Source organism: Procambarus clarkii, chromosome 54, assembly GCF_040958095.1.
Source record: "Procambarus clarkii isolate CNS0578487 chromosome 54, FALCON_Pclarkii_2.0, whole genome shotgun sequence".
NCBI classification, from domain to species: domain Eukaryota; kingdom Metazoa; phylum Arthropoda; class Malacostraca; order Decapoda; family Cambaridae; genus Procambarus; species Procambarus clarkii.
This window is the reverse complement of record NC_091203.1, coordinates 25,184,208-25,205,433: the sequence shown is the minus strand read 5'-3', so window position 1 is coordinate 25,205,433 and position 21,226 is coordinate 25,184,208. Positions and strand designations below refer to the sequence as shown.

The following is a 21,226-nucleotide window of genomic DNA, read 5'->3' as shown; positions in this document are numbered from 1 at the left end:
GCACTCCAGTGGTACATGGAGGCACTCCAGTGGTACATGGAGGCACTCCAGTGGTACATGGAGGCACTCCAGTGGTACATGGAGGCACTCCAGTGGTACATGGAGGCACTCCAGTGGTACATGAAGGCACTCAAGTGGTACATGGAGGCACTCCAGTGGTACATGGAGGCACTCCAGTGGTACATGGAGGCACTCCAGTGGTACATGGAGGCACTCCAGTGGTACATGGAGGCACTCCAGTGGTACATAAAGGCACTCCAGTGGTACATGGAGGCACTCCAGTGGTACATGAAGTCACTCCAGTGGTACATAAAGGCACTCCAGTGGTACATGGAGGCACTCCAGTGGTACATGGAGGCACTCCAGTGGTACATAAAGGCACTCCAGTGGTACATGGAGGCACTCCAGTGGTACATGGAGGCACTCCAGTGGTACATGGAGGCACTCCAGTGGTACATGGAGGCACTCCAGTGGTACATGGAGGCACTCCAGTGGTACATGGAGGCACTCCAGTGGTACATAAAGGCACTCCAGTGGTACATGGAGGCACTCCAGTGGTACATGGAGGCACTCCAGTGGTACATGGAGGCACTCCAGTGGTACATGGAGGCACTCCAGTGGTACATGGAGGCACTCCAGTGGTACATGGAGGCACTCCAGTGGTACATGGAGGCACTCCAGTGGTACATGGAGGCACTCCAGTGGTACATGAAGGCACTCCAGTGGTACATGGAGGCACTCCAGTGGTACATGGAGGCACTCCAGTGGTACATAAAGGCACTCCAGTGGTACATGGAGGCACTCCAGTGGTACATGGAGGCACTCCAGTGGTACATGGAGGCACTCCAGTGGTACATGGAGGCACTCCAGTGGTACATGGAGGCACTCCAGTGGTACATGGAGGCACTCCAGTGGAGGTAGATAGTCATAGACCAAGTAATGATGTTATTGTTTTAGGTTTAGTTACTCAGAACGAAGTGTCCATGTAGCACGGGCTATGGTGATCCCCGTAAGGGAATAATGGACCAGTTCTCTTAATACCAGAAGATGAGATATTTTTTACATGTGAATATATCTCCCGGGATCAGTAACCGGTGAACGAGCGCCATGCCAAACTCACCCTTCACGACAAATCAACATAATAATTCCCCATTTTCTTAAATGATATTCGTAATTTACAAGAAAATGCCGCGATAGAGACTCATGTCTAGAGATGACACCTGTCATGGCTGAGATTGGAGGCACTCGAGACGAACTCCACGACCTGCCACTTGGCACTGTCCGTGTTGTTGGCACTCCTACAGGCAATGTGGCACTGACACCCCTCTCCTTCCTCTCTCAACCCCGGCTCTTGCTGGGGTAAAGTAAGCCACCAGGTCCTGGCTTCAAGACGACCTTGTATGCTTCAAGACGACCCCTGTATGCTTCAAGACGACCCTGTATGCTTCAAGACGACCTTGTATGCTTCAAGACGACCCCTGTATGCTTCAAGACGACCCTGTATGCTTCAAGACGACCTTGTATGCTTCAAGACGACCTTGTATGCTTCAAGACGACCCTGTATGCTTCAAGGCGACCCTGTATGCTTCAAGACGACCCTGTATGCTTCAAGACGACCCCTGTATGCTTCAAGACGACCCTGTATGCTTCAAGACGACCTTGTATTCTTCAAGACGACCCTGTATGCTTCAAGACGACCCTGTATGCTTCAAGACGACCTTGTATGATTCAAGACGACCCTGTATGCTTCAAGACGACCCTGTATGCTTCAAGACGACCTTGTATGCTTCAAGACGACCCTGTATGCTTCAAGGCGACCCTGTATGCTTCAAGGCGACCCTGTATGCTTCAAGACGACCCTGTATGCTTCAAGACGACCCTATATGCTTCAAGACGACCTTGTATGCTTCAAGACGACCTTGCATGCTTCAAGACGACCCTGTATGCTTCAAGACGACCCTGTATGCTTCAAGACGACCTTGTATGATTCAAGACGACCCTGTATGCTTCAAGGCGACCCTGTATGCTTCAAGACGACCTTGTATGCTTCAAGACGACCCTGTATGCTTCAAGGCGACCCTGTATGCTTCAAGGCGACCCTGCATGCTTCAAGACGACCCTGTATGCTTCAAGACGACCCTGTATGCTTCAAGACGACCCTGTATGCTTCAAGACGACCCTGCATGCTTCAAGACGACCCTGTATGCTTCAAGACGACCCTGTATGCTTCAAGACGACCCTGCATGCTTCAAGACGACCCTGTATGCTTCAAGACGACCCTGTATGCTTCAAGACGACCCTGTATGCTTCAAGACAACCTTGTATGCTTCAAGACGACCTTGCATGCTTCAAGACGACCCTGTATGCTTCAAGACGACCCTGTATGCTTCAAGACGACCTTGTATGCTTCAAGACGACCTTGCATGCTTCAAGACGACCCCTGTATGCTTCAAGACGACCCCTGTATGCTTCAAGACGACCCTGTATGCTTCAAGACGACCCTGTAGGCTTCAAGACGACCCCTGTATGCTTCAAGACGACCCCTGTATGCTTCAAGACGACCCCTGTATGCTTCAAGACGACCCCTGTATGCTTCAAGACGACCCCTGTATGCTTCAAGACGACCCTGGACGCTTCAAGACGACCCTGTAGGCTTCAAGACGACCCTTCATGATTCTTGCTGCTGCATTTCTGAACCAACCAACAAGAGCCCCACACACACCTATGGGGTCATCCGGTAATATCAGCAGACTCCTCCTGGCTGTCACTGTTGCTCAGCTTAAACTCGCCTATAAGTATCTCTGCGGGTTTACATGACCTGCTGATGTAGACCTGACCAAATGTAAACTGTGTCAGCACAATTATCCACACACACACACACACACACACACACACACACCGTCAGTCTGTGATCGCGTGCACCAAGGCATGTTAGTATCTAGTGCCAGGAACTGTACTGGTGCAGTTATGAGGGCAGTCATGCCTTCTGGTGGTACCACAGCTCCTGGTCTCTGGCCCCAACACCGCCCAGGACTCCTCTCTCTCTCTCCCTTCTTCTGGTAACTCTTGTGTGTCCTCACTTCACCGGCTATATGTAACACAGTGGCCATTATCTCCCCCCTGGAGGGCTCTTTATGACTGCGGCCTGGTGCGTGTTGCGCCCACACCGCCCTCTCTCACGGGGGTCATGATGCAGGACCACGCTTACCACCTTCTGTGAAAGGAATGTGTCTGCAGTGTGTGGAGGCGCGCGCTCTCTCTCGCGCTCTCTGTCTCTGTCTCTCTCTCTCTCTCTCTCTCTCTCTCTCTCTCTCTCTCTCTCTCTCTCTCAGCACTAGTGAGGCAGTGCACAACAGAACGCTCTATTTACATATTCCTTCATTGCAACGTGTATACAGTCTAATGTTCTTGTTTACAACCATAGTATATATGCACTTCAGCCTACAGTTCAGACCTAATGTGCTGTACATGGCCCTCTGTCCTGTGTGACAGTCAATACCACCATTATCCTCACTCTAATATGACCTAATTGCATTCCCCAGATTAGGCAAAATTGTAATTATTTTTTGTCAGTAAAGATGTTAATACTAATATAAATCTCTGTCTCCTGATCACTATTTCTTCTTAAAGCCTGTGTCCTCAGGTCCCTGTTCTTCTCCCTAAATTCCTTTAGGATAGGGGATGACAAGAGGTAATCCCAGGAACTCTAAACCTGAAAGAAAGGGTTTTCTTCCTACCTTTTCTTTCTTCCTTGCGGGGGTTGAGCTCTGGCTCTTTGGTCCCGCCTCTCAACCGTCAATCAACTGGTGTACAGATTCCTGAGCCTATTGTGTGTGTGTATGTGTGTGTGTGCGTGTGCGTGTGTGTGTGTGTGTGTGTTATTGGGGAGTGTTGTGCATGCTGCAATGGCCGTCAGATCACTCACAGGATGAGTGACGCTGCCCAATAAACTCGCCCCTCGGGGCAAAATTGAAATTTAACAAGACTTTACAAAAAAAAACAGAAACCACCTCTTACACTTCTCCAGAAAGTCGAAGTGTAAGAGGGGATTAAACTTTCTTGTACTGATAAAAAAGATAAAATGTCTCAGTGATAAATAATTGGTATTTTAAGCTGCTTTTGTTTTGCCATATGTTGTGGGTCAGTAGGTGACATAGGCCTAAGGGGAGACTTTGATAGGCCTAAGGGGAAAATTCGATAGGCCTAAGACTACCTGCCCCCCCCCGACTATGGGAACCACAAGACGAACCAAATAACTTAAGCACACTCGGGTAACAATAGTAAACGCCATTCATTGGTAACCACGAAACAATCCAACAATCAATTAGCATAACATCTATCAGGCCATTAGGGTCCACTTTCCCTGACCGCCAGCCAGGAATTTCATCCTTATCAGTCAATCTTGGGAGACGGGAGAAGACCTCAGGTGAGACGCTGTACCTTGTACTAATTACAGGTGAGAACGCAGTCACCTGTGTCCTGCAGCCACTCACAGCCGGCGATGAGGAGCCGCAGCGGCACATATTATGAGGAGTTATAATGAGAGCCCCTAATGAAGAGGTATACTCATGTCATATGAGGATATATCTCAACGTCTTGTAATCATGAGGACGTAGGGGGGGGGGGCACAGTAAAGTGTAGGCCGTAGATAAAGAAAGTCCAGGATGTAGAAGTAGATGACAAGTAGATACGAGATTAGATAAGTGTGGAAAACAACCAAAAGGTAATTTGTTCAAGGTTAGGCCCTGTTGGGGGGGGGGGGGGAGCCGGATAGATAAAGATATAACATTGGATAGATAAATAAGAGAGGAGCTGAGGGAACACTGACCCTCTGTTGTCGTTGTTGTTTTAGATTTAGCTACTCAGAACGCAATGTCCATGTAGCACGGGCTATGGCGATCCCCGTAATTGAGTTGGGGTTATTCGCGATCACCTTTTTACTGTGATATTTGGGGTCAAAGTTTTATATGAAGGTGGGGGAGATTCCTCCTTTTTCCCCTGTTTGGTTTTCTCTTCTGTTTTAGCCCACTGGTTTTAGTCTTATTTTAATAACATTATCTTGCTATAACACCCGGAAGCCGGTCGGCCGAGCGGACAGCACGCTGTACTTGTGATCCTGTGGTCCCGGGTTCGATCCCAGGCGCCGGTGAGAAACAATGGGCAGAGTCGCACACAGAGATCACACTAACGTGATTTGTTCAATGGGCAGAGTTTCTTTCACCCTATGCCCCTGTTACCTAGCAGTAAAATAGGTACCTGGGTGTTAGTCAGCTGTCACGGGCTGCTTCCTGGGGGTGGAGGCCTGGTCGAGGACCGGGCCGCGGGGACACTAAAAGCCCCCGAAATCATCTCAAGATAACCTCTCAAGATAGCCATGTACACCCACGCTACAGGTGGGATACACTGACAGAGAGAGTTGAGGTACAGGAGTGACAGACCTGACAGACCTGACAGACCTGACAGTGACGCCTGTCACCGGCTACGACTCTACTGAGAATAATGATGTTCTTCCCGTGTCAGCATCTAACAGGCCGCGGGGGGCAGGGGGGGGGGATTGTATTGTAATTGAAATAGGTTTATTGCTGTATACACACAGAGAGATGAGGCAGGTGAAGGTATTCTCACCTCGCTGGGGGTGAGAATAGCGCTGCTGTCATCACTGTGGAAGTGAAAGCAGGAATTGGTTAGTTAGTGACAATGGAAATACAATAATTACCAGTCATTGAAACACACTTGATACAGTGATTGTTGCTGTAACCAGGGTCGCGCCTCGGCAAGCACTGACGCAACACCTTACGAAACCTGTACATCTTTCCTCAGTCATAAAGGAGGCAAGATGGTTTGAGTGGTGTCAATCTCTATATAGTAGGCTTGACCAGATTAAAAACCATCCCATATGCAGGTCGTGCTGGAGAACAAGGGATATCGGACCTTATCAATGCATCTTGGAAGATCAGCAAACTACCAACCTCTTGGAAGAAAACAGACAGCATTCCGATTTCTAAGCCGAAAGACCCTGGCAGCCGAGCGGACAGCACGCTGGACTTGTGATCCTGTGGTCCTGGGTTCGATCCCAGGCGTCGACGAGAAACAATGGGCAGAGTTTCTTTCACCCTATGCCCCTGTTACCTAGCAGTAAAATAGGTACCTGGGTGTTAGTCAGCTGTCACGGGCAGCTTCCTGGGGGTGAAGTCCTGGTCGAGGACCGGGCCGCGGGGACACTAAAGCCCCAAAACTATCTCAAGATAACCTCAAGATAACCTCGTGTATATATATATGTGGCAACCGTAGGGTTAATATGTGTCTGCAGCTGATGCCATCAGGGAGGGGACTCACACCTGATGCCCTTGTGTAGGTCAGCAGACCTACAGGGGGCTATCACAGTACAGTGATAGTAGCACTACCGCCAATATTACTATTAGTAATGGTGGTGGTGATGGTGATATAATGGCACATGCCCCTTGTGTAAGTTACCGGCTTATCGATCCTGGAGTTGGGCGCCGCCTTGGCCAGTCCCTGGTGGCACTCAGACACAGCGGTATCGGCTAAAGTTGTTCCAAACTTTTCGCTAATTCATCTTCTGAGCGGAGAGTTCTTGCTTAGTATCCCCCTTTCTGACTCACGTTTTCTCTTGCGATATATTTCCATTAGAAAATGGGAATTTTTTAAGACAAACTTAGCTTTTAATTTTTTTTCTTAACTCGCTTTTGGAAAATGCCTTTAGAACACTGCCTTTTGACGGTGGTGGAATGGAATTAGTGTTTCATCTCTTGTAGGGTCTCCGTGGTACAGTTGGGTTCGTGCTCGACTCAGAATCGGGAATCATGGCTTGGAATCCCAGGCGGAACAGAAATGGTTGGGCACGCTTCTTATCACCTAGTTCCTTTGATCTCCTAGACGTAAATAGGTACCAGGGTCTAAGTCCATTCTTGTGGGCTCGCCTCCTTGGGTGATCACCTTTCTATAAACTTACTAGTATTTATATGCGAACAAGCCTGAATGGTCCCCAGGACTATATGCAACTGAAAACTCACACCCCAGAAGTGACTCGAACCCATACTGCCAGGAGCAATGCAACTGGTGTGTACAGGACGCCTTAATCCACTCGACCATCACGACCGGTCAAAAGCTGATGGTATCCGAGGCTATTTTGCCCATCAGCCCGCCGGCACTCTGACGGTAATCTTGGGCATAGTATTTTTAGTACTTATATATATACGAGTAAGCATATATACATTTTCTTCTGTCCTCCATGGACAGGGTTAGAGATCTGTTAAACATATAGCGCAGTGCGTGTATAGTTTTAGCCTCATGATACCAGCTGAATTCTGGTATCTTTACTTATCTTAACGTAATTCTGAACGTATTTTTTTTTTTTTTTTTTTTTTTTTTTTTTTTTTTTTTTGAGATATATAGAAGAGTTGTTACATGGTTGTAGAGCCACTAGTACGCGTAGCGTTTCGGGCAGGTCCCTGGAATACGATCCCCGCCGCGAAGAATCCTTGTTACAACCAAGTACACATTTTACTGTTGCGTTAAACAGAGGCTACAGTTAAGGATTTGCGCCCAGTAAATCCTCCCCGGCCAGGATACGAACCCATGACATAGCGCTCGCGGAACGCCAGGCGAGTGTCTTACCACTACACCACGGAGACTGATTTCTTAATTTCTTAAGATCGGAGATCTTAATTTCAGGTAAACAAAAGCTACGAGAATATGGGCGGCTCAGGTGACAATAATATTCTCGAGTTTATTAAACAAAAAAGTTATAATATTATTGAATTTTAGATTAGTTTACGGCTAAATTAACGGCTAAATTTTATTATTTTTTTAAGGGCATGTTTTATGTTCTTCATGTTTGAGATAATTGACTTTGGATTGTGTTTGGTAACATGTTAAGCTTCGCTTGTGTATGCTGACATTTTCTTGACAATTGTTGATTTTGCAATTGTTGAATTGTTGATAGAGATGACATGTTGTTGTTGTTGTTTTTGCAGGCTCAACCGCTTCAGGCGGGGGCGGGTCCCGGGCCTCCAGAGACTCCCGCGTGCTTGGCTCCTCCCTCGTCAACACCGTCTCAGGTACTCCTCATCTTCCTCATAATCTTCCTCCTCGTCCTGTATATGACTGTTTATCCTCCTTCCCAACAGAGACTTTACAAGATCACTTGACGATATGCTTATTTAAAGGGTATTAAAAGTATCAACACAAGACAGAACACGATACAATGGGTATAAATTGGATAAGTTTAGATTTAGGAAAGACTTGGGTAAATACTGGTTCGGTAACAGGGTGGTTGATTTGTGGAACCAATTACCGCGTAACGTGGTGGAGGTGGGGTCCCTCGATTGTTTCAAGCGTGGGTTGGACAAGTATATGAGTGGGATTGGATGGTTATAGATAGGAGCTGCCTCGTTCTGCCTTTGTTCTTATGTTCTTATAAGAACATAAGAACAAAGGTAACTGCAGAAGGCCTATTGGCCCATACGAGGCAGCTCCTATTTATAACCATCCAATCCCACTCATATACATGTCCAACCCGCGCTTGAAACAATCGAGGGACCCCACCTCCACCACGTTACGCGGCAATTGGTTCACATCATAACATCTCAAAGAGTATTTTTGAGAGTGATTTGGGAGGTTTAGCGAGGAGTGGAGATGCCATAGTCACAGAGAGCTCTGTATTAACACCAGAGGGCTACTGCTCTCTTATATCCTGACCCAAAGAACATAAGAAATATTGCCGGAACAAACGTAGAGGTGTCCAAGAAACGATTAGAAAACTTCCTTGAAGTTCCTTGAAGAACTTATGGGTACTTCTAGTGTACCCATAACTATGGTTATGAGATACCCAGTGGACCCATAACTATGGCCCTGAGGTACCCAGTGGACGCATAACTATGGCCCTGAGGTACCCAGTGTACCATAACTATGGCCCTGAGGTACCCAGTGGACGCATAACTATGGCCCTGAGGTACCCAGTGGACCCATAACTGTGGCCCTGAGGTACCCAGTGGACCCATAACTATGGCCCTGAGGTACTCTGTGTACCATAACTATGGCCCTGAGGTACTCTGTGTACCATAACTATGGCCCTGAGGTACTCTGTGTACCATAACTATGGCCCTGAGGTACTCTGTGTACCATAACTATGGCCCTGAGGTACTCTGTGTACCCATAACTATGGCCCTGAGGTACCCAGTGGACGCATAACTATGGCCCTGAGGTACTCTGTGTACCATAACTATGGCCCTGAGGTACTCTGTGTACCCATAACTATGGCCCTGAGGTACCCAGTGGACGCATAACTATGGCCCTGAGGTACTCTGTGTACCATAACTATGGCCCTGAGGTACTCTGTGGACCCATAACTATGGCCCTGAGGTACCCAGTGGACGCATAACTATGGCCCTGAGGTACTCTGTGTACCATAACTATGGCCCTGAGGTACTCTGTGTACCCATAACTATGGCCCTGAGGTACCCAGTGGACGCATAACTATGGCCCTGAGGTACTCTGTGTACCATAACTATGGCCCTGAGGTACTCTGTGGACCCATAACTATGGCCCTGAGGTACCCAGTGTACCATAACTATGGTTATGAGGTACCCTGTATACCCATAACTATGGTTATGAGGTACCCTGTATACCCATAACTATGGTTATGAGGTACCCTGTATACCCATAACTATGGTTATGAGGTACCCAGTGGACCCATAACTATGGCCCTGAGGTACCCAGTGGACCCATAACTATGGCCCTGAGGTACCCAGTGGACCCATAACTATGGCCCTGAGGTACCCAGTGGACCCATAACTATGGCCCTGAGGTACCCAGTGGACCCATAACTGTGGCCCTGAGGTACCCAGTGGACCCATAACTATGGCCCTGAGGTACCCAGTGGACCCATAACTGTGGCCCTGAGGTACCCAGTGGACCCATAACTATGGCCCTGAGGTACCCAGTGGACCCATAACTATGGCCCTGAGGTACCCTGTGTACCCATAACTATGGCCCTGAGGTACTCTGTGTACCATAACTATGGCCCTGAGGTACTCTGTGTACCATAACTATGGCCCTGAGGTACTCTGTGTACCATAACTATGGCCCTGAGGTACCCAGTGGACCCATAACTATGGCCCTGAGGTACCCTGTATACCCATAACTATGGCCCTGAGGTACCCAGTGTACCCATAACTATGGTTATGAGGTACCCAGTGGACCCATAACTATGGCCCTGAGGTACCCAGTGTACCCATAACTATGGTTATGAGGTACCCAGTGGACCCATAACTATGGTTATGAGGTACCCAGTGGACCCATAACTATGACCCTGAGGTACCCAGTGGACCCATAACTATGGCCCTGAGGTACCCAGTGGACCCATAACTATGGCCCTGAGGTACCCAGTGGACCCATAACTATGGCCCTGAGGTACCCAGTGGACCCATAACTATGGCCCTGAGGTACCCAGTGTACCCATAACTATGGCCCTGAGGTACCCAGTGTACCCATAACTATGGCCCTGAGGTACCCAGTGGACCCATAACTATGGCCCTGAGGTACTCTGTGTACCATAACTATGGCCCTGAGGTACCCAGTGGACCCATAACTATGGCCCTGAGGTACCCAGTGGACCCATAACTATGGCCCTGAGGTACCCAGTGGACCCATAACTATGGCCCTGAGGTACCCAGTGGACCCATAACTATGGCCCTGAGGTACCCAGTGGACCCATAACTATGGCCCTGAGGTACTCTGTGTACCATAACTATGGCCCTGAGGTACCCAGTGGACCCATAACTATGGCCCTGAGATACTGGCAGGTGGGCTGAATTAGCACCAATGTTGACGTTATAAATATTAAGTACGACATATTTGCAGTAATCAAGATATTGAAATTGAAATTGAATTGAAATTGAAATAAGTTTATTGAGGTAAAATACACACAAAGGGATGAGGTAGCTCAAGCTATTCTCACCCCATATAATCAAGATATAATGTGCTCAAAACATTGGCCGTGACCGGGGGAGGCTTCCGGGGCCGGTAATGCTAAGGTAGTTGTGCTAACGAGGCAGTTAGCCTGCCAAGGTTGACAGTGTCGGTAATTGACAGCCTGCTGGAACGAAGGTTGATTTCTGTTGGGGGGTTAAGGCCTGTCAACCTCTGCAAGGTTATTAAGACCACCACAGTTCCTTTACTGTCCAGACAGAAGGTATACTTTTGTCCTGTACTTGGTTCAGGACTAAAGTATACTCTCAGAGTATGTGCATGGGACAACTAACAAATTAAGTAGACTAATAGACGTTGTCACAGCTCGTATAAGACCTGTTGATTGACGGTTGAGAGGCGGGACCAAAGAGCCAGAGCTCAACCCCCGGAAACACAACTAGGTGAGTACTTGGCTACAAGTATCTCTGGCAGTAGGGCTTGTATAGGGATCTAGATGAAGTAAAGTGTAAAGTGTGTGGACAAAGACAGGGACACACACTCCAACACTATATCTTGGATTGTAGTAAAATTGAGCCATTTAGAGATAAATCTAAACTCACGTTGTATGATATGGCAACTTATCTTATTACTAAGGATAAATGACCTGAAATCCTTGCACTGTATCCATATTTCACTCCCAGTAGATAAACGACTTATGAGATTAAGAAACAAGTAGTGTATTGTGAAGACTAATAATAAACAGCAGCTCCCCTATGACTGTTAATATCTCCATGTCTCAAACTATTATGTATTAGCGATAAGACCTATCATTAATGTATATAATGACTTACTGTAACTATACAGTTCTTGAAATAGAACATTCTCTGTAACTAGCTGACATTGATAAGGATAAGGTGTTAAAGATAGATGAAATTGTTAATGTAATAGTCTCCGTTGAGGTCTGATAAAGACCTTTTATGCCCTCTGTAAACCTTTTTGCGCTACTGCTCACAGGATGAGTATGGGGTGCACAATAATCTAGCCGCCTCCGACGGCAATAATAATAAATCTCAGTGTATATACATCGAGAAGCGGGTGTATATATATACACTCTCTTGGTGTATAAACAAAACTTGACATAAATATATGCAAAAAATGTAGTATATCATTAATACACTGAAAATACACACACATGCTATGTATGCAGACGAGGAGTCACAATAACGGGGCTGAAATATGTTGACCAGACCACACACTAGAAAGTGAAGGGACGACGACGACGTTTCGGTCCGTCCTGGACCATTCTCAAGTCGATGGTGAAGTCGACTTGAGTCGACTCTCAAGTCGAAGTCAAGATTCTCAAGTCGATCATTCACAATCGACTTGAGAATGGTCCAGGACGGACCGAAACGTCGTCGTCCCTTCACCTTCTAGTGTGTGGTCTGGTCAACACATGTATTATTGTTAATCATAAATTCTAAGACTTGTGTCCGACGATAATCCAAATCTCTAACACTGAGGTAATTTGCTTCCCCAACAGGCGAGAAGAAGCGACCCGAACCTACAATTGGGGTGCGGCGCCCCCGCCTCGATAACGTCAAATCCACTATCCCCAAGCCTGGACGGCTTCCTCCCAGGAAACTAACAGGTAAGGACAACCCTCCCTTCGGCTTCTGGCCTGGCCTCTTGTTGTATCACGGGCTATGGTGAGCCCGTAATTGAGTTCGGTGATTCGCGTTAACCTTGTTACTGTGATATTTGGGGTCAAAGTTTTAAATGGAGGTGGGGTTTCCTCCTTTTTCCCTGTTGCTTTTTCGCTTCTGTTTTCGTGTACTGGTTTGGCTTGGCCCTTCGTGTGTCCTATTATAGTCCTTTAAGCATGAGTCCCGATGGGTGGTTCTCACACTGGAGACACACAACACCACCGCCCCTATTAATACCTTGTTACAACGTGTTGTAAAGGTTGTTAGTATGACGTGTTAGGAAGTTGTTACAGCTTGTTAGATAAGGGTTTGAACTTGTTCGAACGTTGCAGCACCGTCGTGGCTTCGATCAACGTGTATGAAGGATCGTGGGCCTGATACGTAATCACTGCACCTCCATTGTACCGTACTGCACCCCCACTGTACCCTACTGTACCCTACTGTACCCCCCCTCCTCCTACTTTACCCACTCCAACACACTACAGTTGTATGCTTCTCTGCAGACGAGGGGTCACAATAACGGGGCTGAAATATGTTGACCAGACCACACACTAGAAGGTGAAGGGACGACGACGACGTTTCGGTCCGTCTTGGACCATTCTCAAGTTGATTGTGAATGATCGACTTGAGAATCTTGACTTCGACTTGAGAGTCGACTCAAGTCGACTTCATAATCGACTTGAGAATGGTCCAGGACGGACCGAAACGTCGTCGTCCCTTCACCTTCTAGTGTGTGTGTGGTCTGGTCAACCACCGTTGTTCGGCCTCGTTCATAACTACTTGAACTCGGCATTCTTAACAAGGGCTTGGGACGGTCTCGCTTCATGCAGGTCAGCGTTCAATCCCCGACCGTCCACAAGTGGTTGGGCACCATTCCTTCCCCTCATCCCATCCCAAATCCTTATCCTGACCCCTTCCCAGTGCTATATAGTCGTAATGGCTTGGCGCTTTCCCCCCTGATAGTTCCCTTCCCTCCCCCCCTTCCCTATTAACCCCCCCCCCCTAGGGGTCTGACGGCTGAGTGGACATCGCTCGGGATTCGTAGTCCTGAAGTCCCGGGTTCGATCCCCGGTGGATGCGGAAACTAATGGGTACAGTTTCTTCACCCTGATGCTCCCTGTTCACCTAGCAGTAAATAGGTACCTGGAAGTTAGACAGCTGCTACGGGCTGCTTCCTGGGGGTATGTGTAACAAAAAGGAGGCCTGGTCGAGGACCGGGCCGCGGGGACGCTAAGCCCCGAAATCATCTCAAGATAACCTGATTCTTCCCTCCTCACTCCCAAGACATCGGCGTTTAAAGTTTTAAATAATTATACATATTATATATATATGTATAATAATTATACATATTATATATATATGTATAATAATTATACATATTATATATATATGTATAATAATTATACATATATATAATTCACTATTATTAATTTATAATTTCCTTTAAAAGAAAAACTAATTATTTGTAATTATTAATTATTATTGAAATTAAACTTGTAATTTTGTATCAAATTTGTAGCGCGACGTTTTTATCTCTTAAGAAATTATAGTGAACCAGTACAAGGTCTTACTTTGATACCGCCAACATACACACTTTACTTTATAATGTAAAATAAATGTCTCCGGCGAAAAAAATAGAATGTATAAGTTATCCCATAACCGTTTCCGTTTTCTTTGAATTGTAACCACTGTTGCGTATAAGAAAACGGACACACTTCAGGCCTAACTTCGAAAGTCTCTGGGAACGCCTCAGGATTTTATCAACTCCATAGCTAAATATATTTTTTTTATATCCATACTCCCATCTCAGAAAGTTGTATATAAAATGTTTAGTTTAGCAGGAGCCACCAGACTAGTACCCGAGCTGAGAGGTATGAGCTACGAGGAGAGACTACGGGAGTTAAACCTCACGTCACTGGGAGACAGAAGAGTTAGGGGTGGACATGATCACCACATACAAGATTCTCGAAGGAATTGATAGGGTAGATAAAGACAGGCTATTTAACACAAGGGGCACACGCACTAGGGGACACAGGTGGAAACTGAGTGCCCAAATGAGCCACAGAGATATTAGAAAGAACTTTTTTAGTGTCAGAGTGGTTGACAAATGGAATGCATTAGGAAGTGATGTGGTGGAGGCTGACTCCATACACAGTTTCAAGTGTAGATATGATAGAGCCCAATAGGCTCAGGAACCTGTACACCAGTTGATTGACGGTTGAGAGGCGGGACCAGAGAGCCAGAGCTCAACCCCCGCAAACACAACTAGGTGAGTACAACTAGGTGAGTACACACACACACACACACACACGCACACACACACACACACACACACACACACACACACACACACACACACACACACACACACACGCACGCGAGAGATTTATCAACCCCACGATAGACCCAGCGACAACTCACAAGCAGACAATCTCGCTTTTTTGTTGTTGTGAACAACAAGACGCCTCGTTCACAACCACTGTGATGACAGGTGAGGGCTGTCAAGGTCACCTGTTGGTCGTAACACACCTGCGGCTACACCTGCCACACCTGGGATACACCTGAGAAGCCGCGCTACCTCGCTACTGGAGCTGGAATGCCATTACTCAAGTCAATATTCCAGTCACGTTCACACCCCCCCCCCACCAGACACCCCTCCTCTGCCTCATTCTCCTTGCTTAATACCCCCCCCCCTTCTCATCCTAGAACACCCCCTCTCACCCCTCCCACACTCACCACTCCATCCTCACACTCCTCTGAATATACAAATCCTCACTCGGTCACAAATGTATTCCATCCTCTCACTCGGAGACTGGCATTCTCACCTAATTCATCCGTCCCCCCTGAAGGCTGGGCTTTCCCGCCTCCACCACGACGCTGGGGGGTTGCCCATTCAATCCTCCTCCTCCTCTTAGGTACTGCCAAGGTCGACAGGTGACCTGCATGTGGGGGCCCCTTGCCTCTCGCTGGCTTCAGCAGGTGTTGGCCACAGGTGAGGACACACAGGTGTTGGCCACAGGTGAGGACACACAGGTGTTGGTCACATCACCTGGGATGTAACTCACTTGGGGGAGAGTTGGCAGTTGCCGGCACGATACGTCTTTATTGCAAAGGGTAAGGATGTAGTGGTGTCACTTGTTGTGGTGTTGGGGGGGGGGAGGGGGGTTATTACAGAGGGCTGCTTGCCCTGCCTCATACCTGCCCTTCACCACCACAATCACCACCATCTCCCTCACCACTACCATTCTGGGTACTGGCACTCACTCTCAGGGGGGTATGTGGGGGGAGAGGGGGGTTGTACTATGTGGCCTCCAGGTGACCACATGGCCAGGCATGCCACATATGGACTGGCGGAAGATCATTTGGTGAAAGGGTTATAATAGTGTGGCCACAACCTCCCCCTCTGGCCATGTGGTATTGTGGCCACAACCTTCCCTCTGGCCATGTGGTATTGTGGCCACAACCTTCCCTCTGGCCACGTGGTATTGTGGCCACAACCTTCCCTCTGGCCATGTGGTATTGTGGCCACAACCTTCCCTCTGGCCATGTGGTATTGTGGCCACAACCTTCCCTCTGGCCATATGGTATTGTGGCCACAACCTTCCCTCTGGCCATGTGGTATTGTGGCCACAACCTCCCCCTCTGGCCATGTGGTATTGTGGCCACAACCTTCCCTCTGGCCATGTGGTATTGTGGCCACAACCTCCCCCTCTGGCCATGTGGTATTGTGGCCACAACCCTCCCCTCTGGCCATATGGTATTGTGGCCACAACCTTCCCTCTGGCCATATGGTATTGTGGCCACAACCTTCCCTCTGGCCATATGGTATTGTGGCCACAACCTTCCCTCTGGCCATGTGGTATTGTGGCCACAACCTTCCCTCTGGCCATGTGGTATTGTGGCCACAATCTTCCTAAGGACTGAGGCTTCATAATGACTGAGGCTTCATAAGGACTGAGGCTTCATAATGACTGAGGCTTCCTAAGGGCTGAGGCTTCATAAGGACTGAGGCTTCATAAGGGCTGAGGCTTCATAAGGGCTGAGGCTTCATAAGGGCTGAGGCTTTATAAGGGCTGAGGCTTCATAAGGGCTCAGGCTTCATAAGGGCTCAGGCTTCATAAGGGCTCAGGCTTCATAATGACTGAGGCTTCATAAGGGCTGAGGCTTCATAAGGGCTGAGGCTTAATAAGGGCTGAGGCTTCATAAGGGCTGAGGCTTCATAAGGGCTGAGGCTTCATAAGGGCTGAGGCTTCATAAGGGCTGAGGCTTCATAAGGGCTGAGGCTTAATAAGGGCTGAGGCTTCATAAGGGCTGAGGCTTCATAAGGGCTGAGGCTTCATAAGGGCTGAGGCTTAATAAGGGCTGAGGCTTCATAAGGGCTGAGGCTTAATAAGGGCTGAGGCTTCATAAGGGCTGAGGCTTAATAAGGGCTGAGGCTTCATATGGACCGAGGCTTCACAAGGGCTAAGGCTTCCATACCTGCTTCCTCAGACATTCCAAGCTTCAGGAGCTGAGAGCTGGAGATAATTACAGGTAACATGGCCGGGGATGCTGGAGCCAGCCACCACCACCGTGACCTCGACTGGTGTTGTCTACGACCCTGGAACAAGGTCGTTAGAGGTCGTGTGGGGCGTTTAGGGCATCCCGCGTCAGTAGTGCTGTTGCTCCTGCCCGGTGTGACTCTCTCTCGGCCTCTCGTAGGGGCGCCATCCCTGCCCTGGCCAAGAGTTCCGTCTCTCCTGTCACCCTGGATTCAGATCTTTATCTGACAACAAAGGGGTTTTCTGCTGGAAAGATCAGATCAGATTGATACCTGAATTTACCCGAGGCCCATCACCTCTAGTGGCCTCGGCGCGTACCTGAATTTACCCGAAGGGGGCACCTTCTCTAGTGGTCTCGGCGGAGACAGGAAGCCGACGGCTTGCCAAAAGTTTCACTACGTATAACAAACTCCTTCATTCGTGTGTGTGAGCGAGACGAACTTATCTATCTGACACCGTGGAAATATGCAGCAAGGGCTCAATTAGTTGTGCTTGCGTGGGGTTCAGCTTTAGCTCTTTGGTCCCGCCTGCCGACGGGACCAACAGGGACCTCTCTCTCTGGAGTGTTAGTGCGGTAGAGGAGGTCCCCAAGCCTAAAAGAAGAGAGCATCAGATAGCGAGGATGGGCAGGATCTGTGAGGTGCAGTTCAGATACGGCATCATCCCCTGGCCTGTTATCACCGTAGTGAAGAAAGAGGAACACTCAGGTGGGTGCCCACACACACACACATACCCACATACCCACCGTCAGCACTCAGCTCTACCCACCTGGGCACGCTACCCTGCTCTATACCCACACACCAGTTGCCTCTCATGTTATACAGATATTTCCTTTTATAATTTACCAGCGCAGAAGCGCCATACATTTATACAACACTATTCAGCATGCGGACATTGTCACCTGTCATGCGTGGACAGGGTTAGACAGGGGCCTCGGTACATAGTGATTTACTGAGTACTGAACCACCCACCATTTGGTCACCATTTGGTCCGGGAGACATCTCCCGTCACGCAGGGTGCAGTTGCGCCTCCACGGATCTCCAGTATCAGCTCTTGATACTGGTAATGGCTCAAAAGGGCCACCACCACTTACGGGCTATTCATGCCCGTGCCACCTCTTGGGTGGCTTAATCTTCATCAATCAATCAATCACTGAACAGATGACAAGTTGACAAGTGTTATCCGTTAGGATAAGCTCCCCCCCCCCCCTGTCCACAAGACGGATATGGGTAGTATATCCTGACTGTATTGGACGGTCACAAACTGTACAGCCAGTCAACATTTCTATCGTTTATTTTAATTTTGTTCAGTTCTAAACGGCAGGTTGTTCATCTTAGCTGTCCAAGGGCCAGATTCACGAAAACACTTACGAACCTGTACATCTTTTCTCAATCTTTGGCGACTTTGTTTACTATTATTAAACAGTTAATGAGCTCCGAAGCACCAGGAGGCTGTTTATAACAATAACAACAGTTGAATGGCAAGTTTTCATGCTTGTAAACTGTTTAATAAATGTAACCAAAGCCGTCAAAGATTGAGGAAAGATGTGCACGTTCGTAAGTGCTTGCGTAACTGCTTCGTGAATCTGGGCCCCAGGTTCGTAAGTGCTTGCGTAACTGCTTCGTGAATCTGGCCCCAGGTTCGTAAGTGCTTGTGTAACTGCTTAGTGAATCTGGCCCAAGGTTCGTAAGTGCTTTCGTGAATCTGGCCCCTGGATACTTACGTCCTTGTTATAATCTATGATTAAGATGCTTAATCTCTGCTTGAAATAATTCAGTTATCCCTCCGTCTGCTATGTTAGAAATCAATCAACCTATTATGTCTAGGATTTTGTTCTAATACACGCAAGAATTAACTCGAACTTGGGAACTTAAATTTGTGCATCTTGTCATAATTTATTAGGTTATAAGGTTATTAGGGCTCTGTACCCCAGGGCACAGTCCTTGTACCACTGCTCTGTACCCCAGGGCACAGTCCTTGTACCACTGCTCTGTACCCCAGGGCACAGTACTTGTACCACTGCTCTGTACCACAGAGCACAGTCCTTGTACCACTGCTCTGTACCCCAGGGGACTCCGTGTACCACTGCTCTGTACCCTAGGGGACTCCTTGCACCGCTGCTCTGTACCCCAGGGCACAATCCTTGTACCGCTGCTCTGTACCCCAGGGCACAGTCCTTGCACCGCTGCTATTTCTCATTTTTTTCGCGGATATAAACAAAAATATTAGGCGCAGCTTCGTGTCATCCTTTGCTGATGATACAAAAATTAGCATGAAAATTTCCTCTGTAGAAGATTGAAAAACTGCTAGCCAATATTAACAGAGTCTTCGATTGGGCAACGGAAAATAACATGATGTTTAACGGTGACAAGTTCCAGGTACTGAGGTATGGTGGAAATAAGGAACTTAAGCGAAGCACAGGGTATAGGACACAGGGTACAGGACACAGGTTACAGGACACAGGATACAGGACACAGGGTACAGGCCACAGGGTACAGGACACAGGGGTACAGGACACAGGGTACAGGCCACAGGGTACAGGACACAAGGTACAGGACACAAGGTACAGGACACAGGGTACAGGACACAGGTTACAGGACACAGGGTACAGGACACAGGGTACAGGACACAGGGCACAGGACACAGGGCACAGGACACAGGATACAGGACACAGGGTACAGGACACAGGGTACAGGACACAGGGTACAGGACACAGGGTACAGGACACAAGGTACAGGACACAGGGGTACAGGACACAGGGTACAGGACACAGGATACAGGCCACAGGACACAGGACACAGGGTACAGGACACAGACCTACTCATAGAAGGAAAGCAACATGTAAAAGATCTGTGAATTATGATGTCTGACGACTTGACATTTAGTGAACATAACCGAGCAAATATAGCGGCGGCGGCGGCCAGGACAATGATAGGATGGATTATGAGAACGTTCACATCCAGAGACCTCACAACAATGCTAATACTGTTGAAATCACTGGTGCTGTCCCGTCTTGAGTACTGCTCGGTACTCATTTTCCCTTTCAGAGCTGGAGAGATCTCTTAATTAGAGGGAATACAGAGAACATATACGGTACGCAAGGACACGATAAAACACCTAAATTATTAAGATTGATTAAAATTCTCAAGATGTATTCGCTGGACAGGAGACGAGAGAGGTATCAAATAATATATACATGGAAGATACTGGAGGGCCAGGTCCCAAATGTGCACAGTAGATTAACAACATACTGGAGCGAAAGGTACGGAAGGAAATGCAGAATAGAACCAGTGAGGAGTAGAGGTGCCATAGACACAATCAGAGAACACTGTCTGAACACCAGAGGTCCAGTGAGGAGTAGAGGTGCCATAGACACAATCAGAGAACACTGAACATCAGAGGTCCAGTGAAGAGTAGAGGTGCCATAGGCACAATCAGAGAACACTGAATATCAGAGGTCCAGTGAAGAGTAGAGGTGCCATAGGCACAGTCAGAAAACACTGAATATCAGAGGTCCAGTGAGGAGTAGAGGTGCCATAGGCACAATCAGAGAACACTGTTTGTACATCAGAGGTCCAGTGAGGAGTAGAGGTGCCATAGACACAATCAGAGAACACTGTCTGTACATCAGAGGTCCAGTGAGGAGTAGAGGTGCCATAGGCACAATCAGAAAACACTGAATATCAGAGGTCCAGTGAGGAGTAGAGGTGCCATAGGCACAATCAGAGAACACTGTCTGAACATCAGAGGTCCAGTGAGGAATAGAGGTGCCATAGGCACAATCAGAAAACACTGAATATCAGAGGTCCAGTGAGGAGTAGAGGTGTCATAGGCACAATCAGAGAACACTGTCTGAACATCAGAGGTCCAGTGAGGAGTAGAGGTGCCATAGGCACAATCAGAGAACACTGTCTGAACATCAGAGGTCCAGTGAGGAGTAGAGGTGCCATAGACACAATCAGAGAACACTGTCTGAACATCAGAGGTCCAGTGAGGAGTAGAGGTGCCATAGACACAATCAGAGAACACTGTCTGAACATCAGAGGTCCA

General features: G+C 48.0%; 1 protein-coding gene across 1 annotated transcript in view; it reads left to right on the top strand.

Moving 5' to 3' along the window:
* LOC138352753 (uncharacterized) overlaps nt 1-12,642 on the top strand; it is a 118,279-nt gene extending 105,637 nt beyond the window's left edge. The window contains exons 4-5 of the mRNA XM_069305340.1: nt 7,998-8,081; nt 12,473-12,642. Coding sequence (XP_069161441.1) covers nt 7,998-8,081; nt 12,473-12,642 — 254 coding nt within the window. The remainder of the gene's footprint in view (nt 1-7,997; nt 8,082-12,472) is intronic.
* The last annotated feature ends 8,584 nt before the right edge of the window (nt 12,643-21,226 follow it).